At 34.1% G+C, this 22124-nt stretch overlaps 1 protein-coding gene and 1 long non-coding RNA gene across 2 annotated transcripts; both read left to right on the top strand.

Moving 5' to 3' along the window:
* Nucleotides 1-8826: 8826 nt before the first annotated feature.
* LOC146923969 (uncharacterized) lies at nt 8827-9783 on the top strand. The gene is made up of 2 exons (XR_015010946.1): nt 8827-9107; nt 9249-9783. It is a non-coding gene; the product is annotated as an uncharacterized LOC146923969 (long non-coding RNA).
* A 1709-nt stretch (nt 9784-11492) lies between these two features.
* On the top strand, nt 11493-14243 carry LOC146923968 (uncharacterized). Its single transcript, XM_085709041.1, has 3 exons — nt 11493-11620; nt 12164-12220; nt 12896-14243. Exon 3 carries the CDS (start codon nt 12944-12946, stop codon nt 14138-14140), a length of 1197 nt encoding a protein of 398 aa, XP_085565167.1. The 5' UTR covers nt 11493-11620; nt 12164-12220; nt 12896-12943; the 3' UTR covers nt 14141-14243.
* Nucleotides 14244-22124: the final 7881 nt, after the last annotated feature.

The raw sequence follows: 22124 nt of genomic DNA, 5'->3' as shown, positions 1-22124 counted from the left end.
ACAGTTGTCATGCAGGTTCTATCAATTTCATCTTACTTCTCATTATTATATATGATATGATTTGCTTGTGCCAATTATAAATGATTCATAGCCATGATAAAATTTTCAAGTTTATTTGGTTCAAGTTTAAGCTGTTGTAAATTGATGTGTACAAGTACCTAATTTTGGTGTAATTCTAATGCTAGGTTTACTTATGCATCTAACTATGTTATATGCTTCATTTTGATAGTTATTTATTCTATGAGATTTGGATATTTTTGAGCTTTGTTTGAGTCAACACTTGTATAAACTTGTTTGTTTATTGTGTGAGCATCACATAAAAATTTCATGAGAATGACTTGGAATTATTTTTATCTCTTTAATTTAAATTTAGATAGTGAGATATTGAGTTGTCCATTTTTTATATTATGCACTAACTGTCATTTTAATGGATGCAATAAGATTGTAGCCATTGAAGCATGAAAATACATACGTGACAAATAAAGAGAAATTCATTAAGATACATGTATGATATTCATGAGTGAAATAAGTGCAATTGATGTTGTCGCTTAGAAATAATCTAAGTAGACCTGAATATATTCTTGCGACACTTGCTAACTCATCTGTTATATATTGAGATTCACCTTAAAATAATGGTGACATCTTGTGGATTATCCATTGTATTAAAATAATACAATGATGTTTGATTTGTCTATGTGTGGATTTATTTTCCCCGATGTGGGGGCGTCGTCACTTGAAAAATAATTCAAGCAGACCTGAATAAAAATTCACACATGGATTTATATTTACCCAATGTGGGGGCTTTGTCGCTTGGAAGCATTGCCAAGTAGACCGTGTAATAAATCTAAATATATATTTAATTTTCTCCTATGTGGGGGTGTTGTGGCCTTGAATCTAATTAAGCAAACCTATGATAATATATCATGGATGATGTTTTGATAATATATATGAGATACTGACTGAGAGACGTCTTGGTCAATGTATTATTTGTGATACGACTGTATAGTGAAAAATATTTTTACATCGAAGGGGGATGAATTATGTCCAATACAAAATTGAGAGTGATGGTAACCCAACATAGATTGTGAAAATTCGCAAGGCTATGTTCATATGGGTAAGAACAAGTCACTTGTCAATTTGTTGAGACACTATTCATTTTATTTTTGAGAATTCATCCCTATGGTGTAGGATAGTGTAAACTACAACGTTGAAGGTTGAGTTTATAAACTCTTAATCTATAGCTCATACGTTTGAGTGGTGTACTTGACTGTGGTGTACATTTGATAGGTTTACCTATATGAGTGTTGGAGGTGGGGCCTCCTCTATGAAAGCTTGGGCAGACTTTCTAGAGCCACTCATGAAATCCAGGCATAGGTGCAAGGCCAAAATGCACCACACCGAGTTGAACAAACTATGGACGAGAGATCAATGTGAGTGATGGGGTCACTGATTCACATACGGAATGAGGTTCATAGAGGTTATAATCTCACCGACATTCTAGTGGGTCAAATTTCATTTGCTCTATGTGCTAGTTCATAGTCCAAAAGACACTAGTACTTATGCATTGATTTTTCACGCTCTTGGGAACACCTAAAACTTTAAAATAAATTGTGGGGGATTGTTGGATATTTTAGTTTATAATTTATTTTAAAGTTAATTATAATTTATTTAAAATATAATTACTATATGTAATTAACTTTTTTAACTTGGTCAGATTGAAAAAGTAATAGCGCGGTTACATTCCTATACTTGTGCTTGCACGTTTTATTTACGTTACATTCCCATGCTTATTCAACTCATATCAATTTGGTTTAATATACAAGTGATAAAGGGGGGATAGGGTGAGAGAGATGAACAAGGTTTTGAGAGAATACGTATGTGACAATAGGCTGGCTACTTCAATCTCTCTTGTTTTCTCACTTTCATCTCTTCTTTTCAATTTTGGTCTCTAATAACAAATAACAAATATATACTAAGTTCCCATGAACATCCAAGAGTAGTTCCTGAGACCTTGCTAATTCTTAGAGGAAAAAGAAGAAGAGAGTGCAGTTACTTGAGCTGCAAGTAACTTGAGATGCAAGTTACTTGAGCTGCAAGTAACTTCCTTGGCTTGGCTTGATAAGCAGTTAGTTTTAGCTGATAAGCCTTTGATCTTATCACATTTTGTATAAATACTACTTGTATTCTCTTTTCACAATTAATGAGAATGAAACTTTTTGCCATTTGTTGAATTTCATAACATGGTATCTAGAGCCTTTTCTCCCATTTCCATGGAGAAAGTTAGTTACGAGTTTGTTACGTTTTCAATTCTCATCAATTTTCATTGATCTTTGTTGAAGATTTTTGCGTTGTTCTTCAATTTCTTTGCAGATTTTCTTGTTGATTCTTGTTGAACCATCTTCATCTTCTTCATTTTTTCTGCAATTTTTCTTCATCTTCTTCGGTTTTCACCATGGTTCGCCAAATTCAACCGGATACTGAATCGGTTTTCTACGTTCATCCAAGTGAAGGACCAAACTCTGTTGTTATTGCTCCTCCTCTGGATGGTTCAAACTATCTCGCAAGGAGTCGTTCCATGATTCGAGCTTTTGGCGCGAAAAACAAGTTGAAATTTATTGATGGATCTATGGAGATTCCAGATGAAGATGACTTGAATCGTAGTGCATAGGAACGTTGTAATCATCTCGTTCAATCTTGGATCATCAATTCAGTTTCACCACAGATTTCTCAAACCCTAGTTTTCCATGAAAACGCCATTGATGCTTGGTCTGAGCTCAAAGAACGCTTTGCTAAAGCTGATCATATTCGAATTGCTTCTTTACGTTCCAAGATTAACAATTTGAAACAAGGTTCTAAGACTGTTTTGGAGTATTTCACTGAAATGAAAACTCTATGGGAAGAGTTGAATTCACAGAGGCCTATGCCTCATTGCACTTGTCCACATCCATGTCGTTGTGCTGCAATGAGAGAAGCTAGAAACTATAGGCTTGAAGATCAGGTTATTCAGTTTCTTACTGGTTTAAATGATCAATTCAATGTTGTGAAAACTCAAGTGCTCATGCTTGATCCCCTTCCTTCTATCAACAAAGTGTATTCATTAGTTGTTCAGGAAGAAAGTAATAATCATTCTCTTCCTTCTCCCATTGATGAACAACTCTCAGTTGTTAATGCTGCTGAATCACAAGGTAGAGGCTATGGTAGAGGCAGAGGTAGGGGATACTCTAACAATTTCAGGCCACCCAGACATTGTAGCTTTTGTGGGAAAAGTAACCACACAGTTGATTTTTGCTACCAAAAGCATGGGCACCCCAATTTTCAGAAGCAAGGTGCTTCTGCAAATGCCTCTAGAAGTATTGAAGAAGTTGAGGCACAACCAGGAAGTAGCAATGAAGCTTCTTCAAGTTCAGGTTCCACTATTTCTCAGGAGAAGTATGATCAGCTTGTCAGTTTGTTACAACAAGTGAATTTACTTCCTGCAGCTGCCTCATCTCCTAGTGCCAATCAAATTCATGCTCCTTCTAGTTCAACTTCCATCAATCCCTCAGGTATATCATCTATTTTCTCATGTTCTTTGCAATCTAAATCTGATTTATGGTTGTTAGATTCTGGTGCCAATGAACATGTTGTCAGTTCCCTTCATTGGTTCACATCCTATCACAAAATCACTCCTAAACTTGTCAATTTGCCTAATGGATCCTTAGTAATTTTTGATATTGCTGGCACAATTCATTTTACTCCTGAATTTTATCTTGAAGATGTTTTATTTTCATCTCTTTTTACTCTCAATTTGATTTCCATCCTCAAGCTTTATGATTCTTTGAAGTGTTATATCACATTTTATAACAATAAATGTTTCTTACAGGATCTTCAATCACAGAAGATGATTGGTTTGGGTGAACCATTTGAAGGTCTCTATAGATTGAACTTAGATTTTTTTGCTTCTTCCTTGAATAAATCTTTGCTTGTCAATAATGTTTCTCTTAATCAGCTTCTTACTATTCCTTCTTCTGCCCTTTGGCATTTTAGATTGGGACATGTATCCCATAAAAGATTAGCTCATATGTCTCATTTGTATCCTTCTTTAACTTTTGATTCAAAATCCACCTGTGATATATGCCATTTTGCTAGACAAAAGAAACTTCCTTTTTCTCTTAGTTCTTCAGTTGCTTCCAAAAACTTTGAATTGTTGCACTTTGATATTTGGGGTCCTCTAGCTGTGCCTTCCATTCACAATCATAAGTATTTTCTCACCATACTTGATGATCACAGTAGATTTGTTTGGATTGTTCTTCTTAAATCCAAAGCTGACGTATCACAACATGTCAAAAATTTTATTACTCTCATTGAGAATCAATTTCATGTGACTCCTAAAACCATTAGAGCTGATAATGGCCCTGAGTTTCTTCTTTCTTCCTTTTATGCTTCTAAGGGCATTACTCATCATAGATCATGTGTTGAGACTCCCCAACAAAATGGGAGAGTTGAAAGGAAGCACCAACACCTTTTAAATGTAGGCAGAGCCCTTTTGTTTCAGTCCAAATTGCCTGCATGTTACTGGTCTTATGCTCTTTTGCATGCCACCTTCATTATCAATAGAGTCACTTCACCTCGTCTTCATAATAAATCTCCCTATTACTTGCTTCATACTAAAGTCCCTGACATTCATAGCTTCAAGGTCTTTGGTTGTCTATGGTACTCCACTTCTCTTTAGGCAAACAGAACCAAATTGTCTGCTAGAGCAAGAAAATCTGTCTTTTTGGGGTACACCATTGGTTTTAAAGGATTTGTTCTCTTAGACATTCACACCAGAGACATACATATATCTAGAAATGTCAGCTTTCATGAACACATTTTACCCTATCCCTCCAATACTGCATCTATTACCACAAACTGGGATTATTTCCCTTCTGTTACTTGTCCCACAAGTCAACCACCACCTGCAGTCTCCCATCCTTCTCCACCTCCCTTTATAGATCCTGAGCCTTCATTTCATGACCCTACCCCACCTTCCTCTCCTTCCCCACCACCTGTCCTCAGAAAATCAACCAGAACTGTCAATATGCCTATCCACTTGCAAGATTATGTTTGTAATCATTCTCATGTTTCTTCCACAGTTTCTTACCCAATTTCTGACTATCTTTCTTATACTAATCTCTCTCCTTCACATTGTGCTTTTGCTTTGTCCATTGCCTCTCACACTGAGCCAACCACATATGCTGAAGCTAGTAAATTCACTTGTTGGAAGCAAGCTATGCAAGCTGAAATTACTGCTCTTGAAAATACTGGAACTTGGAAGCTGGTTGATTTACCACCAAATGTGAAGCCAATAGGATGCAAATGGGTGTATAAAATCAAACATCATGTTGATGGTTCAATTGAGAGATACAAGGCTAGACTTGTAGCAAAAGGTTACAATCAAGTTGAAGGCCTTGACTACTTTGACACATATTCACCAGTTGCTAAGCTCACCACTGTGAGGACTGTACTTGCTTTGGCATCCATTAATAGTTGGCACATTCATCAGTTAGATGTCAACATTGCTTTTTTACATGGAGACCTACAAGAAGATGTTTACATGCTTGTTCCTTAAGGTATCACTCCTGACAAACCTAATCAGGTGTGTAAACTCCTCAAATCCCTCTATGGTCTCAAACAAGCAAGTAGAAAGTGGTATGAAAAACTCACTTCCATTCTGGTTCAGCATCAATATGTCCAATCCAATGCTGATCACTCTTTATTCATCAAGAAAACTGCCACTTCATTCACAGTTTTACTAGTTTATGTTGATGATGTCATTATAATTGGTGACTCTCTTGATGAATTCCAATTCATCAAAGATATTTTGGATTCCACATTCAAAATTAAAGATCTTGGTCAGCTTAAATACTTTCTGGGTTTGGAAGTTGCCCATTCTTCTCAAGGCATATTTCTTTGTCAAAGAAAATACTGTCTTGACCTTCTCACTAACACAGGCTTTCTTGCATCCAAACCTGTCTCTACCCCATCTGATCCATCATGCAAGCTTCACAAAGATAATAGTGCACAATATTCTGATGTGCCTTCATACAGGAGATTGATAGGCAGGCTGCTCTACTTGACAAACACCAGGCCAGATATCACTTTTGTTACTCAACAACTTAGTCAATTTCTTACTTCTCCTACTGAGAAACATTATCTGGCTTCCACTAGGATCTTGAGGTATTTGAAGAAAAGTCCTGGTCAAGGGTTGTTCTTTCCCAGACAATCTTCCTTGTTTTTATCTGGTTTCTCAGATGCAGATTGGGCTGGATGCTTGGATTCTAGAAGATCAGTTTCTGGCCAATGTTTCTTTCTTGGAAGCTCTCTCATCTCCTGGAGAACCAAGAAACAATCAACTGTTTCAAGATCTTCCTCAGAGGCTGAGTATAGAGCACTTGGTGCTGCAACTTGTGAGCTTCAGTGGTTACTTTACTTGCTTGCAGACCTTCATGTTTCAACAGTCAAGCTTCCAGTTCTTTATTGTGATAACCAGCGTGCTCTCCACATAGCTGCCAATCCTGTGTTCCATGAGAGAACAAAACATCTTGAAATTGATTGTCATCTGGTCAGAGACAAAGTTCAAGCTGGCATCATGAAACTTTTTCCTGTTTCATCCACAGATCAGTTGGCAGACTTTTTCACAAAGCCCCTGCTTCCTCAACCATTCAACATTCTCTTATCCAAGCTGGGAATGCTCAATATTTACCATTCTCCAGCTTGTGGGGGGATCTTAGAGGAAAAAGAAGAAGAGAGTGCAGTTACTTGAGCTGCAAGTAACTTGAGATGCAAGTTACTTGAGCTGCAAGTAACTTCCTTGGCTTGGCTTGATAAGCAGTTAGTTTTAGCTGATAAGCCTTTGATCTTATCACATTTTGTATAAATACTACTTGTATTCTCTTTTCACAATTAATGAGAATGAAACTTTTTGCCATTTGTTGAATTTCATAACACTAATTCACGTGCGGTGCTAGCAAGATGTGACTGTTGTATCTGGAGGGTATTAGCTATGAGACCTACTCTATCGGATAATCTATCCGGGGTGGCGAAATAGTCTTAAGCCCAGTGTTTCATGCACGTCTCGGTCAATAATCGATAAGTTTACTTATTCTCTATTCCATTGTATTTAGAGTTCTATTAATTTACTGCTAATATTTCTTGTTGTTTATTACCTTATAATAATTCTATGTCTAATTTTTCCTACAAATGATTGCGAGTACATTTTTCCTTCCTCCTCTTGTTGTGGAAGGAACTGGCCTAATTCTTTCACTGATTTGTCCTTGGTCAAGCGAAGATAAAACATCGTCACATCATAACAGCAACAACTGTTGTGACGTCATCATTGCAGTTTACTAAAAAAAAAATATTGGTTTTCTCAGCTACTTAACTAACACTTGAGTGAAAGTGACTCAGAAAATGAACTTACTTTGAGAGCAAAGAGTGTACTTTCTGACAAATATTTTTGTCAATAGAAATGGTTGTACTGATTTTTCTAAATCAATCTCATATTATTATATTGAGGAGATTCTTACAATATTGGTTTTGATCTTATTAATATTGATCAAAATTAGTTATGTTACGTTGTTTGTGACTAAGAAAGGACAAATATATTACAATCATCACTTAACGCATGCAAGCAAGCATAATCCAAAGTAAAACCTAAAAATCTTTACTGTCACAACATAACTCAAGAGCTTTACCACTATTACATCAAAATCAGTAAAATCATAAAACTAACTAAATGGTCCTAAGCTAACTCGCAGCTCGAGGGTTGCTTCTCAGCATCCACATCTATGCCATCAGTAATAGTTCCTCCAATCCGCATATGATTCTTCAAAGTTCAAACAATATTCTACACTGACCTAGCTAGCTAATCCAGTACCTTGATCCCAATTATGTTGAATCAGATAAAATTTACTTTTTATCTTGAAGGAACAGATTCCACAAGTAGTCCACCAAGATGTCCTGAGATTAAATTGTTTGTCTGCTTACCTTAACTATTCTCCTTCATTCATATTGAGCTTGTTGAACACGATTGGGATATAATGGAATAGTGCCTCAAGGAGCTTCCTGAAACACCAGGCGATGCATGGGGAGGAGGAACAAGGAGGGAAGGGATGCTTTGTCCTAGAACTTTTTTCAAAATGCAGATGCTTTTTTGACCAACATATAGAAAATTAAGAATTAGAATCAGAACTTTTTGTCTGTGACTAGGAGATTAGTGAATATAAAAAGTGTGATGCTTGCTTTCATTCTCACTCAACTCAACAGCCATTGAAATAAACAAAAATATTCAAAAATTAATCTTCATATTCCCCATACTAAAATAAACTAAGAATAAAAAAAATATTGAGGTGAATAACGAACCCGTAGTAGAGAGGGAATTGATTGAAAAAAGTTCTTGGCAAAAGAGCATGGAATCCAACCTGCTCGCAACAAATTCTTCACAAACCTTCCTTCCTTTCCTAAATATACGGAAATAACAAAATTTTTATTAAAATAAAAATAAAAAAACGCAACCCACAACACAAAACGAAAAACGAGTCTTTGTTTTTCACTTCTCTCAATGAAAATATGAACATGGCATTGACACCGTTTCAACAAGGACCACCACAAATGGTGAAAAGATTGGCGGTGGAAGTTGTAGACGCACGCAACCTTCTTCCTAAGGATGGTCAAGGAAGTTCAAGACCTTACCTGGTGGCGTTCGACAATATGATTAATTGATTTGGACAGATCAGATTTGGTGTCAAGTGTCATCGGATCTCATATATATATATATATATATATATATATATATATATACAGAGGCGGAGCTACACGAGGACTGGGGTAGGCCATGGCCTACCCATTTATTTCGTGAAAAGACTATAATACCCCTAAGGTAATCTCAATATTATTATCATGCCATGGCCAATCATAACCATCCATGTATTTTCCTCTTCTACTTCAGTTTGAGCCGTGTTACTTATTTTCCTCTTCTACTTCAAACTTTCCTCCTTCTTTGGTTGCTGCTTCATTTTCTCTCAGGCTTCATCATAACCACCTGAAACTTCATCATAAGAATGAGTAGTGGCTTTTGGGTTGCATAGGTTTGAACCTGTTTTACATCTGATACCGATTCTGATTACCTAAAGTAGTGGCCAATTATTAGTAAATATTTTTACACCAACAAATCTGACTGTGATTATGTGAAGGCAAAAATGAGTTTTTATTTTATTTTGTATTAACAGGTTTATGAGCTAGTAGGAGAATGATGGATCTTGCGGACATTGATATGGTCAGTGGACATTGTGGACAGATACAAGTAAGTTCAAGCCCTTTACATAGTTCATTATATGGTAACTGTAGTTTGATAATTGAAAAGTTATAGAATGAAACAATATCAAACAAGAAATCCTTGATATGATTAGCATAACTGTATAAGATATGTTGATTTGGGGCCTATGTTATGTCAAGTGAAACAGGGAGGGTACCATGGGCAAGTTAAGGTACCTTGTAAACTTACTTATATTTGGTTTATCCATCCATGTATTTGATGATGGACAATAAATGAGAATTTTTTTGCCTTGTGGTTCAGATTGGGGAGGGTACTCCAAGAAAGGTCAAAAATGTTTGTAGTAGTTTTGCTAAGATTAGTTCCTTATTTTGCAGCTTTACTTTCTCAAAACTGTTTTCCCTCAGATTCTCATTCATGTACTTTAAATTTTGGCTACAATGTATAAATTTCTAATTTCCATTATTGCTACAGATTTTGTTTTTCTTTGATTTTGTTTTCCCAGTTTGCAATTCTTATTGATATTTTAAAAGGTTTAAAGTTCCTAATTGATATTACTAATCCTTATAAACTTGTCCAGTAATTACTAATCACTTGAGTTTTTGTTCCGGAGCTCATAATCTCACTCCTTCTTTGGTTAATTCAACACCACCTTGTTTTTGAAGACCATCTTCTAAATCAACTTCATCTTTCCTAGCTGCTTTTTTTAGATCAACATAGTTGGTGAATTTTTGTCATTAGGTAATTCATTTGTTAATGAATTTGATTTGTGATTTGGTTAATTAGATTTGCATATAATCACATGATTGTTTCTTTTGTAAGAATTCTCCATAAAAAAATTTCAATTTTTTCTCTGATGGCGGAATGCGGCCACCCCAAATTTTTTTGGCTGGCTCCGCCACTGTATATATATATATATATATATATATATATATATATATATATATATATATATATATATATATATATACACTTACTCTATGATTGCTTTAATATTAAGGTCATTAAATCCAAATGCTTTGATATCTACAACATACTCAATGAATACACATTCATATACTCTACTAGTGAGTTTAACTCTTTTGGGTATGGAATCTGAACATACGTCAGACAGTTCCAAGTTGGACCGTCTTTTCTTCAAAATTTCATAAGTAGAAATTTTGTTCTAATACTTGAGTACTCTATTTAGAACATAACAAACAATTAATAAAAGTTTTCTCGCCAATGAGGTACAATACCGAAATTAAGCATGATTTAAATAAATAACTAGCTCGGTAGTTGTTCTAATTTTATTTTCCTTTTTCAACTTTACCGTTCATTTCAAGACAGTAAGATGTTGTAGTTGTTTCATGAATAATTTTGTACTCTTCAAAAAACCCATTGAACATATGGGGATCATATTATGTGCTTCAATAACCACGAAAAAGTCTGGCATGACAAATATTAAAATCACACAAATTGTAAAATAAAAAGAGAAATTTAATTTTGAACATACATTCAATGGTGTCGTATTTTCCAAGAAGAATACATGTTGTACAAGTCTCTTTTAAGTTTGAGTGGACTCAGTCTTATTCAGTAGAAATTTGTAAAGATTCTTTCTTATCTATAGAGCATGCATCACGTCCTAGAGAATAATTTCCTTTTCGGACGTGAATTACAACTCTACCACATCTCTAATGCAACAACTATTTCAAATTGAGTACCAAATATTTTCTTGAAAGCACCAAAAGGAAGTTATCTATAGAAGAAGGTCATACTAGCATCCGCTAGCAGGAGGAGCTTGATTCCATCTGGGGTTATATTATGTACCAAAATATATTTCAGATCAAGTACGAAAATATATTAGATTGCATAGCAATTTAATTTAACATTTTCAAATAATAAAATATATAAATATATATTTTTTGCTATTGTTTATTTTGTTTGCATAAACATTACTAATATATGTGATCTATCCAATGTAGGACTTCCACTTTTCTTAATTCATACAATACTAGCTCTACTTAATGTAAGAATTTGTGTTTAACAACTTTAAAACAGTGATTAACTTCAAAGTTCATTTGTGAAATCAATCACTACTCAAATGAATTAATTAACCTTAAATCACTTAGCAAAGCAAGTTTTTTTACTCAGTGGTTGCCACCTCGATGTCTATAAATACTCTTCTCATACTCAAACTCAAATTCTCTCCTTCACAATTAACTCAAACTATATCCCTAATTCTTCTACTTATTTCTTTTTTTTTCATTGATTTTCACTGTTAGAACAAACCTCTGCAGTTTTAATCCATTGATAACTCATCATTGGTTCACTCGCACTAATTATAAGGTATGCACTAAAATTTAAAAACTTTGGGATCGAAAAATTAACAAAGACAAAATTAAAACAGAAGTGGTATACTTATGTGAGACAGTAATTTGTGGTGCATTCTTTTCTTCTCTCTTTTAAAAAGTATATTCATTTCTTCTCTCTTTACTAATTTGTTCTTCTTTAATTGCCAATTCATTTCTTCTCTCTCTTTTTTTATTTTTTTATTTTTTGAGGGATTTCTTCTCTTTTTTAAAAAGTATATTCATTTATTCTCTCTTTATTAATTTGTTCTTCTTTAATTGCAATATTCATTTCTTCTCCTTGGGATTGATTTAATTTGTTTTGAGCCATTGTGCTGTTGATTTTATTTTATATATATATATATATATATATGAGTTGTCGTGTTTTATGAACATTTATTTAGTTTTGTATAATTGTTTCACTAGGTAACTGATCTTTGCTGTTGGTATTTTGTTTCATTGTGTGCATGCTTTGTTGATTTTAGGACTGTGTTGTTGTTCTTTGTGGGTTGATGGATTCCTTGTCTTGTTAATTTTTCAGATAATAGATAAAACAGGCGGTGGGCAAAATAGACAGTGTGCAACTAAATTTGCAAAGGTAAATAATAATCTAAATTTTATTTCACTATTTCTTGGTCCATAATATTTTAAAAATCTTTTCTGTTTTTTTTATTTTCTATTTTTAATATGACCCTTCTGTTTTTTTTAAAAAGGAAAATATGACTCTTTTGTTGTTTTGTGATAAAAATAAGTCGCATTTAAGAATACAAACAACGTCCTTATAGCCACTCTATTACTAAATTTTATTTTACTATTTCGTCGTCTATAATATTTCGAAAACTTTTGTATTTTTTTTTCTTTTCTATTTGTAGTTCTCTCTGGCCTCTGCCCATAAATTGAAAAGGAAAAAAATATGACCCTTGCGATCTTTTGTGATAAAAACATGTCGCATTTAAGAACACAAACAAAGTCCTTCAAAAAAGGAAAACAAAATTAACAACATAACAAAATTTATTTACTTTGGCTTCCAAGTGAATTTTTTTTTTTTACACTAGAGTGATGGTGGGCATGCTCATTGTGCACCCAAAATTTATTTATTAATGTAAAAATTTACAATTTTTCGACTAAGTAAGTGAAAAGTAGTATATGTTTGATTTACCTCACCATTTGCTTAAGTTAAAACAAAAAAAAGATATAGTACTTTTCCATGCCACTATTTTCTCTTTTAGAACATCAAAATATACAACAAACATTCTCACTAATAATCTTGTAGGTCTGAATCACAAGTTTGAGCTTTTAGTTGTGAGTATCTTCAACCAAAATGGGATCAAGTGGTGAGAATATGACAAAGAAAACGCTGTCTGTAACAGTCAGCAATCCGGAAGTGGATAACTTGAAAGCTCTCGGGAGGCTCTTAATAGGTGAGAACCGTGAGAAGTTTGTTAAGCGATATGGGAATATTCTTGACTTTCTGGAACTGGATGTTCAAGTTGATGCTATTAGCTCGTTGGTGCAATTTTATGACCCCGATCTACGATGCTTTATTTTTAAAGACTTTCAGTTAGCCCCTACCTTGGAAGAGTTTGAGCAGATTCTAGGGTATCCATTAGAGAAAGGGAAGCCTTATTGTTACCCAGGAAAATACCCCAGAGTACAAAAAATTGCTAATGTGTTAAAAGTCAATGATATTAAAAAATTGGAAGATATGATTCAAAATAGAAAAGGTACTTGTGGGTTTCCAAGGAGTTTAATTGAAGAAAAGGCACGATGCTTGGCAGCAAATGGGGATTGGGCTGCGTTTAGGGATGCGCTAGCACTTATTATCTATGGGACAATCTTATTCCCGAGTGCAAAAGAACTCATAGATTATGCAGCAATTGATGTATTCCTAGCTTACAAGGATAATGGAGAGAATCCAACATACGCTGTTCTTGCTGGTGTATATTATACGCTAAATTATTGTTATGAGAAAAAAGGCAAGAAAATTTTGTGCTGTCTTCCAGCTTTATATGTTTGGTTGATGACTCACATATTCAAAAATGGATGCAAGAGGAGTTGCCCTATTATGGATTTTATAATGTGTGATGTAAAGCCTAAAACAAGACATGATTGGACTAAATATATGGTAAATCTTGATGCAGGAAAGGTGCGGTGGTCTCCAAAATGGAAGGACATAGACCATATAATTTTTAAATGTGGAACATTCCCTAATGTACCACTTATGGGGACTAAAGGTGTAATAAACTACAACCCAGTTTTGGCTTTGAGGCAACTAGGTCATCCTCACAGGGGAGAACCTGCTAAGGAAGCATTAACTACTTTTGTTATATATGACATGGATGCAGAAATTGTTGAGACAAGGAGAGTACAACAAGCTTGGAATGATATTGTCAAGGTGGAGGGACGAGATATTGGAAAAAGAAGTTGTGAAGCAAATACTAGTTATCGCTTATGGCTTAGAGAAAGAGTTCAGAAGGTCAAGCTTCCCTTCCACCATTTAGTATCAAATGTTGAATAGACATTGTTGTAACCTCTAATCGATAAAAAGTGTGTGAATCAAAAGAAGAAAAGGAATAGCAAAAGTTAGAAGGATAAAAGAAAAGGAAAGTTTAGAAGGAGAAGTTCTTGAATTCCTGCCTTGTCACCTTAATACTAGAATGTTCCTTTTGCTCTACAGCTGCACAATTCTCTTAGTCATTAGTTGATGGCTACCTACAGTTGTCCCTTAGTACTAGGATTGAGTTCTTATATATCGTATATGTATTAGAATGTTTTATGAAATAAAGACAGAAATAATTGTTCAATCATTGAGTCTACTGCACTCGGGGAGCTTATTTGTATTCCTTGCATTCTTTTTATCCTTTTCCTTTTTTTTTTTTTTTATCACAGAGTACCTTACAATTACATGTGACATTAATTTACCCCACCTTTAGAACTTTGATTTTCATAGAAAAGAAAAAAATAATTGGGATTGAAGTTTCTTTTGTTATGATTTTTTTTTTATAGGGAAGGTTCTTTTGTTATGATGGAAGCCACGATCCAAAGTTTTTTTTACATTATTGTCAAATTTCGACCAAATTCAGCCACTAAAAAATAGTTTTTTAGTCAATTAATTTAGAAAAATAAATTGATAATGAACTCCATAAGTCCTAGAAGAATCGACGATACCTTTTATCACACGGTTGAAAGGTTGTCAAAATCGAGATTTTTACTTCAGGTCGAAAGGGATTACAACAGAAATGACATTTCACATCGGTCGAAATTGACTTTTCACATCGTGTCATAGCCGATGTAACTAAAGGCAAGGTTGTATGTTAGCAACATTTCACATCAGGTTTGGAACAGTTGCGATAAATTACACTATATCAAAAGTTTTCACATCGGATAAACCATTGAAACTGATGTCAAATATATATATTTCACATCAAGTATAGGATACACCGATGTGAATTCAAGTTCATTTTAATACATATACTTATTTCACATTTGCTAACATACCCACCGATGTGAAAAATACTGATAAATATTTTACATCCAAATATTTTTCAGCTCAAATAATGAAGGTATTAAAAAAAAAATTGGAGAGTAAACACACAAATGACAAAATCAATAACAAATGTTACCAACAAAATAAAGAAATTAATAAATATAAGCACTATAAATGTCACCAAATATCATAATTCTAAAATTCAATCTAATCTACTTCTACAATTTCAATCTCTACAACATAATTAGCAGACACAACTTGATTTCCATTAACATGTGTTTTTTGGTTACTTCCATTAACATGTGTTGAAACCAAAGACGTATTACTTTTCTTCTTTTGACATTCTTTAATATCTTTAATGGTGCCCTCTCTGACATCCCTTCCAACTATAGCCTGAAATTAAAAAGGAAAACATCCAATCAAACTCAACACACAAAGGGCTACTAAAACCATCATTTATTTAACTTCTAAAAGACAAGAACAATATGTTATACCCTAATTTTGGACCTAAAAATACTTATTCAATTCTTCTTTTCTTGCATTATAAGTCATATGAACTGTCTCTGATCAGTTGCATCTTTCTCTGCATTTTATTTCAATATTACTTGCAAAATTCACATAAAAGGGTATTTTAGTCATTTCCTGCATTCAACTCATTTTAATCCTTGAAAATTGTTTGAGTCTTTTAAATTGGTTTGTATAAGTCCTTGTTTCAACCTCATGTCAGAATTCATTTCAGAAAATATCAGCTGAGTCATTTTTAGTCAGTTTAGCCCCTAGGGGCATTTTAGTCATTTCCTGTGTTAAAATTTCTTTCAGTCTTTTAAAATTTGTTTGAGTCCTTTCAAATAGTTTGAATAAGTCTTCATTTCAATTCTATGTCAAAACCCATTTCAAAAATTACATTTGAGGTCATTTTGAGTCAGTTTTGCCCCTAGGGGCATTTTAGTCTTTTCATGTGTCAAGACTCTATTTAAACCCTTAAAATTGTCTCTGAGTCTTTTAATTTTGTTTGTATAAGTCTTTGCTTCAATTCCTTGTTAAAAATCCATTTTAAAAATTCATCTGAGTCATTTTTAGTCGTTTTAAGCCCCTAGGGGCATTTTGGTCATTTCACATAAAATCTCTTATTCGCTTCGTTGTTTTTAATCGTCTCGCTTTACGTTAATTTTCAATTTACTTTTTCAATTCAATTTTAGTTTAATTTTCGTTTTGGTCCTCGTACTTTTGTTATTTGCGTTTTAATCCCTTTTTAAGTTTGTTAGAGTCCAAGTGCCATGTGTCCAAATGCTATTGGTCCATAAGAGTTTGTTACAAGTCTAGTGCCACATGTCCCACTCCAATTGGTCCAAGGCCTACCACATCACCTATATAAGTCAAAGTCATGGTCAAATTTTCAACACCAATCATTTTTACAAATTCCACAAAAAAATCACAAAACAATTTTTTCCTCTTTCCCTCTTCTCTTCTCTCTCACGTGGCCACTCATCACCACCACCATAACCACTTTTTTTTCACCACTTCCACCACCACAACCAACTTTCAACCACCACAACAAACTTTCTCCTCCACCCTAACTAACTCCTCTAACCTCCATAACCACCACAACAACCTTGAATCCTCCATAACCAAACCTTCATCATCACCTTCAACTAACAACAATCATCATCATCATAATCCATCACCAACACATCCATTTTCGTTTTCCTTTACCACACAAACATTCAAACACAAAGCAAAAGCCAGAATTGAATTTGAAGCAAGGAAAGAAGAAGGAAGAACGGAATCAAGAACAAAGGAAAACGATTCGCGAAGAACTTCGAATTGGAAGCTCCAAGAGGTATCGCTGCTCCTCTTCATTTCTTTTGATTTGTTCGCAAATTTGTTCGTGTTAGATTTAGGTTGTTTTTGATTTAATTTTGAAAAGCCTGCTCGAATTCGAATAGAGAAATAAAAACCGGTTCCGAAATTGCAAGATTCGTTTAGATCGGAGCGTTTTGGGACTCGCCGGAATCTGCACTTCTCGCCGGAGAAGATGAAGTTTCCGGCGAGTTGATGAATTTTCCGGCGATGTTCATGTATTTTCCGGTGAGGTAGGTGAGGGAGATGAAGATTATGATGTGTTCTTGATATTGTTTTCAAAAAAAATTTTGAGAGAGAAGAGAGGGAACCGTGTTTTAGAGAGAAAGAAAATTGCTTCAATTGTTTTTGTTCCCTGTACGTGAGTTTCTTTACTAATACTACTTGCCATAACCCATATCAATGCTCCATGCCCATATAATCCAACACTAACCCGCTCCAGCTCTTAAGCCCAACGAATTTTTGCTCTTTTTTCCCAGTATGCTTTTCACACCCCCCTTTCCTGCGTGTGTGTGTTATATTTTGCTAATTGCACCCCTGCATGTTCAAAAAGTCCTTTAAAAATTCGTAAAAAATTCCTATAATTTTCTTTGTACTTTTTGATCAATTTTGACATATTACATGTCAAGATTGATCAAGAAATACTGGAGAATTATTTTTACTTTGGTTTATTGTCTTTTCTTCAATTTTTGTTGAAAATCTTGATGAAAAACTTGTAAAAACCTTGTGATTTCTTTTACATTTGTTTTGAGTGATTAAGACTTGTTTCTTGTGATCTTTTACATGTTGAAAACTGTTAGAAAAAATACATGTGCAATTGTGAGTGATTTGTGTTGTTTCTTATCATATTTTGTGAAGTCTTTCGCACATTTTAATCTCAATATCTTGGCTTATGAATAATTGGTGCTTGAAGAGCAATTTTGGGGCATTATTTGTTGTTGATCTGAAATATTTGGCGATGTTTGTGATATGTGATGATTGGTTTCTTATATGGCAAGTTACTTGAATTTTTAGCGTGTGAATTAGTGCTAAATAGACCTAAGAGTATACCATGACCCTTTGGCTTGTGATTTTCTTGTGTCCCTCATATTAGGGCTGACCCCAAAACCCCTTGAAAAGTGTCATAATATGAGGGTTATGAGTCTTTTGTGTGCTTGGGATTTTGGTATTTTGTTAGGTGTATTTTGTCGCCTTTTCTTGCCATTTTTGTTATGTTATCATGCCTTATTTCTTTGCCAATTTTCTACTATCCTATGCCTTATATTACTAACCATTTTGTTCCATGTTTCATGAGCATCTTTCATCATCTTCATCTCATTCTCCATCCTATATCCTTGGTTTTTATTTTTCTGACACTTTAAAATTCCATGCAAAAATTAGAATGTAAAGACTTAGGAACTTTGTAATATTTTACTTCATGTCATTTTAATTCTTGCAAGACCATAGAATGTATCTAGGCCAATGATGTAAAGGACAATGGACTCTAATAATGTACACCGACACAAGCACCGACACATGCACACACTCCACTTTAGGTATATAGCTAGAATATGCATGTTTAGATGTATGTTTAGGATTGTATGTTTAGACTTTAGGTATATAGCTAGAATATGCATGTTTAGATGTATGTTTAGGATTGTATGTTTAGATGAATGTTTAGGCTTTATACTTAGAAAAATCAATTTTCCCAAAAAATATGAACAAACTTCATTCAAACCATTTTCAAAATAAACCTTGGGGTCCAAAACCCCATTGAATTTCCCTTTCATTTTCTTAATCAAATTTCAATGAACTCTAACCATGTTTGGACCACATTTTGCAAATGACTAATTCAACCTCACAATTTCATAAATCTCATGCCCTTGAGGCCTCTTTCTCTCATTCTTCAAAATTCCCATTTTCAAACTTAAAATCAACCAACAAAAACAAAAACATTTTTGGAAGAGAACTACGGTGGATTTGATCCCTTAAACGGGTACGTAGGCAAGGAACAAAATTCCTTCAATTCAACTAAAATAAAAATCCAAAAACATTCTTCTCCCTCCAATTCTTCACTTAGAATAACTCTTAGGTTTAAATAAATACTTTCAAAATAGCATTTAAAAATAAAGCGCGTGCGTAGAAATTAAAGACGGTTCCTATAGGATACTATAGTCGTTATGGGTGCCTAACACCTTCCCGTAGCGAAAACAACTCCCGGACCTCGATTCTCAAGGGTTTTGCTTACTTTTTCCCTTCCCAAGAAAAAATAAGATATCACCGGTTAGAAAGGTTCAAACGTAATCAATGTTTGACACCCGAAAAACCAAGATAAAACACAATACAATGACAAAAATAACGAATTTAAAACTTAATCAAACTCAATACAATGACAAAAATATCGAATTTAAAACCAAAAACAAAACTCTTAAGACAAGAACAGTTGACAATATTTGCTATTAAATTAAAATTTTAAAATATAGCTATCATGATGTTTCCATACCTTTAGTGCAAGTTCCTCAAAATTGCCATTTCTACACTTTCCATGATCATTTTCTGCGTCTCTGCTACATCAAATGTGTAGAAGTGAGTAACTAAAATTTGGAAATGTGTCAAGATACATAAATTGTGTACTCATAACAACACAAAAACAGAGACCACTAAATAACTAATCAAGATTAAGAACCGTAGCCCCACACATAATACACAAGCATAGGTGTCTGCAAGGCAAGATCAATACGCATGATTAAACTTCCCCACACATTCTGTATGATCTATCAATTACTCTACCACTACTAGTACCTTCACCATCGTCCTTATCATGTGCAGCCCACTATATTCATCAACACTGCAACATGACTACCAGTGACATGAATTGACAATTAAATTAGGACAATTGAGAAATAAATAATAGATACACCATACAAAAATCTAATTACAAAAAAAAAAAAATCAAAACTAAAAAGAACCCCTAAAATATAACAACCATTAAAGAGTAACCTAATAACAACAAGCTTCATTTCTTAAACCTAATAAATCAAACATCTTTTTTGTTCAATTATGGATTAAAGAGTAATCTTCTCGAGACACATTGCTTTGCACTACTCTAACAAACTACGCGTTGCAGTTGCCACTGTAGTAAATACACGATAATCTAATACATAAGTAGCAACTATAATATGAATCAAACATATATATCATCTTATACTTATCATCTTGCAGCTTGTTATATAGTAGTTTTTATCATTCACATTATTGTACAAATATAAGAACATGTCATTGTTGCTATAATTTCAAAATCATACTAACATTTTCTACATTTGATACGAATTTACATACTCTTACTCTGATTTCATCTCTCTCTCTCTCTCTCTCTCTCTCTGTCGTTCCTTCCCTTTCTCTCTGATATGTTCTTTCCTTCATTTAGTTATGTGTATGTGTGGCTGAAAAGTAATTTCTCCCTATTCACACTCTATGCTTACCAAATTGACCCTCCTCCTTCTAATAATTTCTACTATGCCCCCAAGAGACTCTAAAATTATGATTTGGGGTAGTTAAATTTCTTTGCCTAATTTTTTTGTTGTTGTTTTGCTACTGACCCAAACTCATAACAATGATTAATTGCCAATACTAGAATTAGTTACTCCTTATATAATATTAATTAATATTTGGTCATGAAAATGGGATGTTACAGTAAATACCAATACAACAGAAGCAACAACTTTATTGTGAATTTGAAACTCAAAATCATATCAATCAATCAAAGATGTATAGAGTAAGTGTCATTGACAACCAAAAATCTAACAGTCATAAGAAAAAACAATATATATGGATCTAATCTAGTGACCAAGTGCAAATCAAAATAACAATCAAACCAAAAGAACAACAAGATAAAGAGAGTAGAGAATAGATAACAACACAACAAGAATTTGTCCACCTAATTCGCCCTAACAGTGACCTACATCTAGAGTAGAGAGATCTTCCCACTCCACAATCAACGAATTTCTTACAAAGAGATACAAAATATTTACAAGACATTAACATGAACAAGCTCTCCAAAGCACACTTGATTTCTACCCTTTTTCTAAATCTCTTCTCGTGGCAAAAAAAACTCAATGATTTTTACTAACCAAAATGTTTACGAAAAATTTCCCAGCTCTAAAATCTAACCCCAAAAGGGACCAACCCGTAGCCTTTGATATTATAAGGATCTCCCTTGTTGGTCTCTCAAGATTCACTCAAGCTTTCCACAAATCTTTATGTCCCTCGTATGTTTCCCAACCAATGAATCTCTCCCCATAAGGCACCAACCATTTCCCAACCCTCTTTTGGTTTACAAATACTACATGTTGTTGGAACAAAATGTGTTTAACAATGAACCTTAAAGAGTTTTGATGATAACAAGGTATTAAAAATTGTAAATTGGACTAGCTAATATTTGTTCAAGTGTACAGGACCATAATTATAAAGTTACATCATCATTGGTTCTGAATGAGCAAATAAAGAGCAAAAGAAAATGAAGCTTAGATGATTCTGAAGAAATAGCGCTCCTGAAGTAAAGCTGCTCCTGAAGAATAGTGCTTCTGAAGACAAGAGGTCCAGAAGCCACATCATCAGAAGCTGCGTCATCAGAAGCTGCAGAAGTCATATCATCAGAAGCTGCATCATCAGAAGCTGCCTCATCAGAAGATATTTCACCAGAAGCTGAATCTCAACTGGATTTACAAAAGATTCAAGAATTGAAGAATTATCAATGCAAAAGCTGTCTATTGGATTCGAAAACACAAACAAAGGATTAGTGGAATTTTGCAACGGTCATTTCAAAGGTGTTTGAAGGCTTGTGCTTGCAATTTGGACGAAAGCGTTGACATTGTACTTTGTACGAATTGTACAACCACGTTCTCCACTACTCTGTTTTGTGTCCACGCTACAAGACAAGAAAATAGCTCCAGAATACAGCTTCGCCTGCATAGATGTTCCTTTGGATAAGGAATGAATTTCAAATTGGTTCTTCGTAGGACAACAGCCAAATCAGGCAAAAGATCATTGGTGAAAGATCAAGCTTCAACAAACGACTCTTTGGTGTGCTGGCAATTTCACAACGTCTCTTTCACACCTCTATATAAAGGAGTGAAGACCTAGAGATTTGGTAATGCAAGAACGCTGAACGAAAGAC

The sequence above is a fragment of the Medicago sativa genome, chromosome 5 (genome assembly GCF_051527215.1).
Source record: "Medicago sativa cultivar Bolivia chromosome 5, Bolivia_mono, whole genome shotgun sequence".
In the NCBI taxonomy this organism is placed as follows: domain Eukaryota; kingdom Viridiplantae; phylum Streptophyta; class Magnoliopsida; order Fabales; family Fabaceae; genus Medicago; species Medicago sativa.
This window is presented reverse-complemented; position numbering and strand designations above follow the sequence as displayed.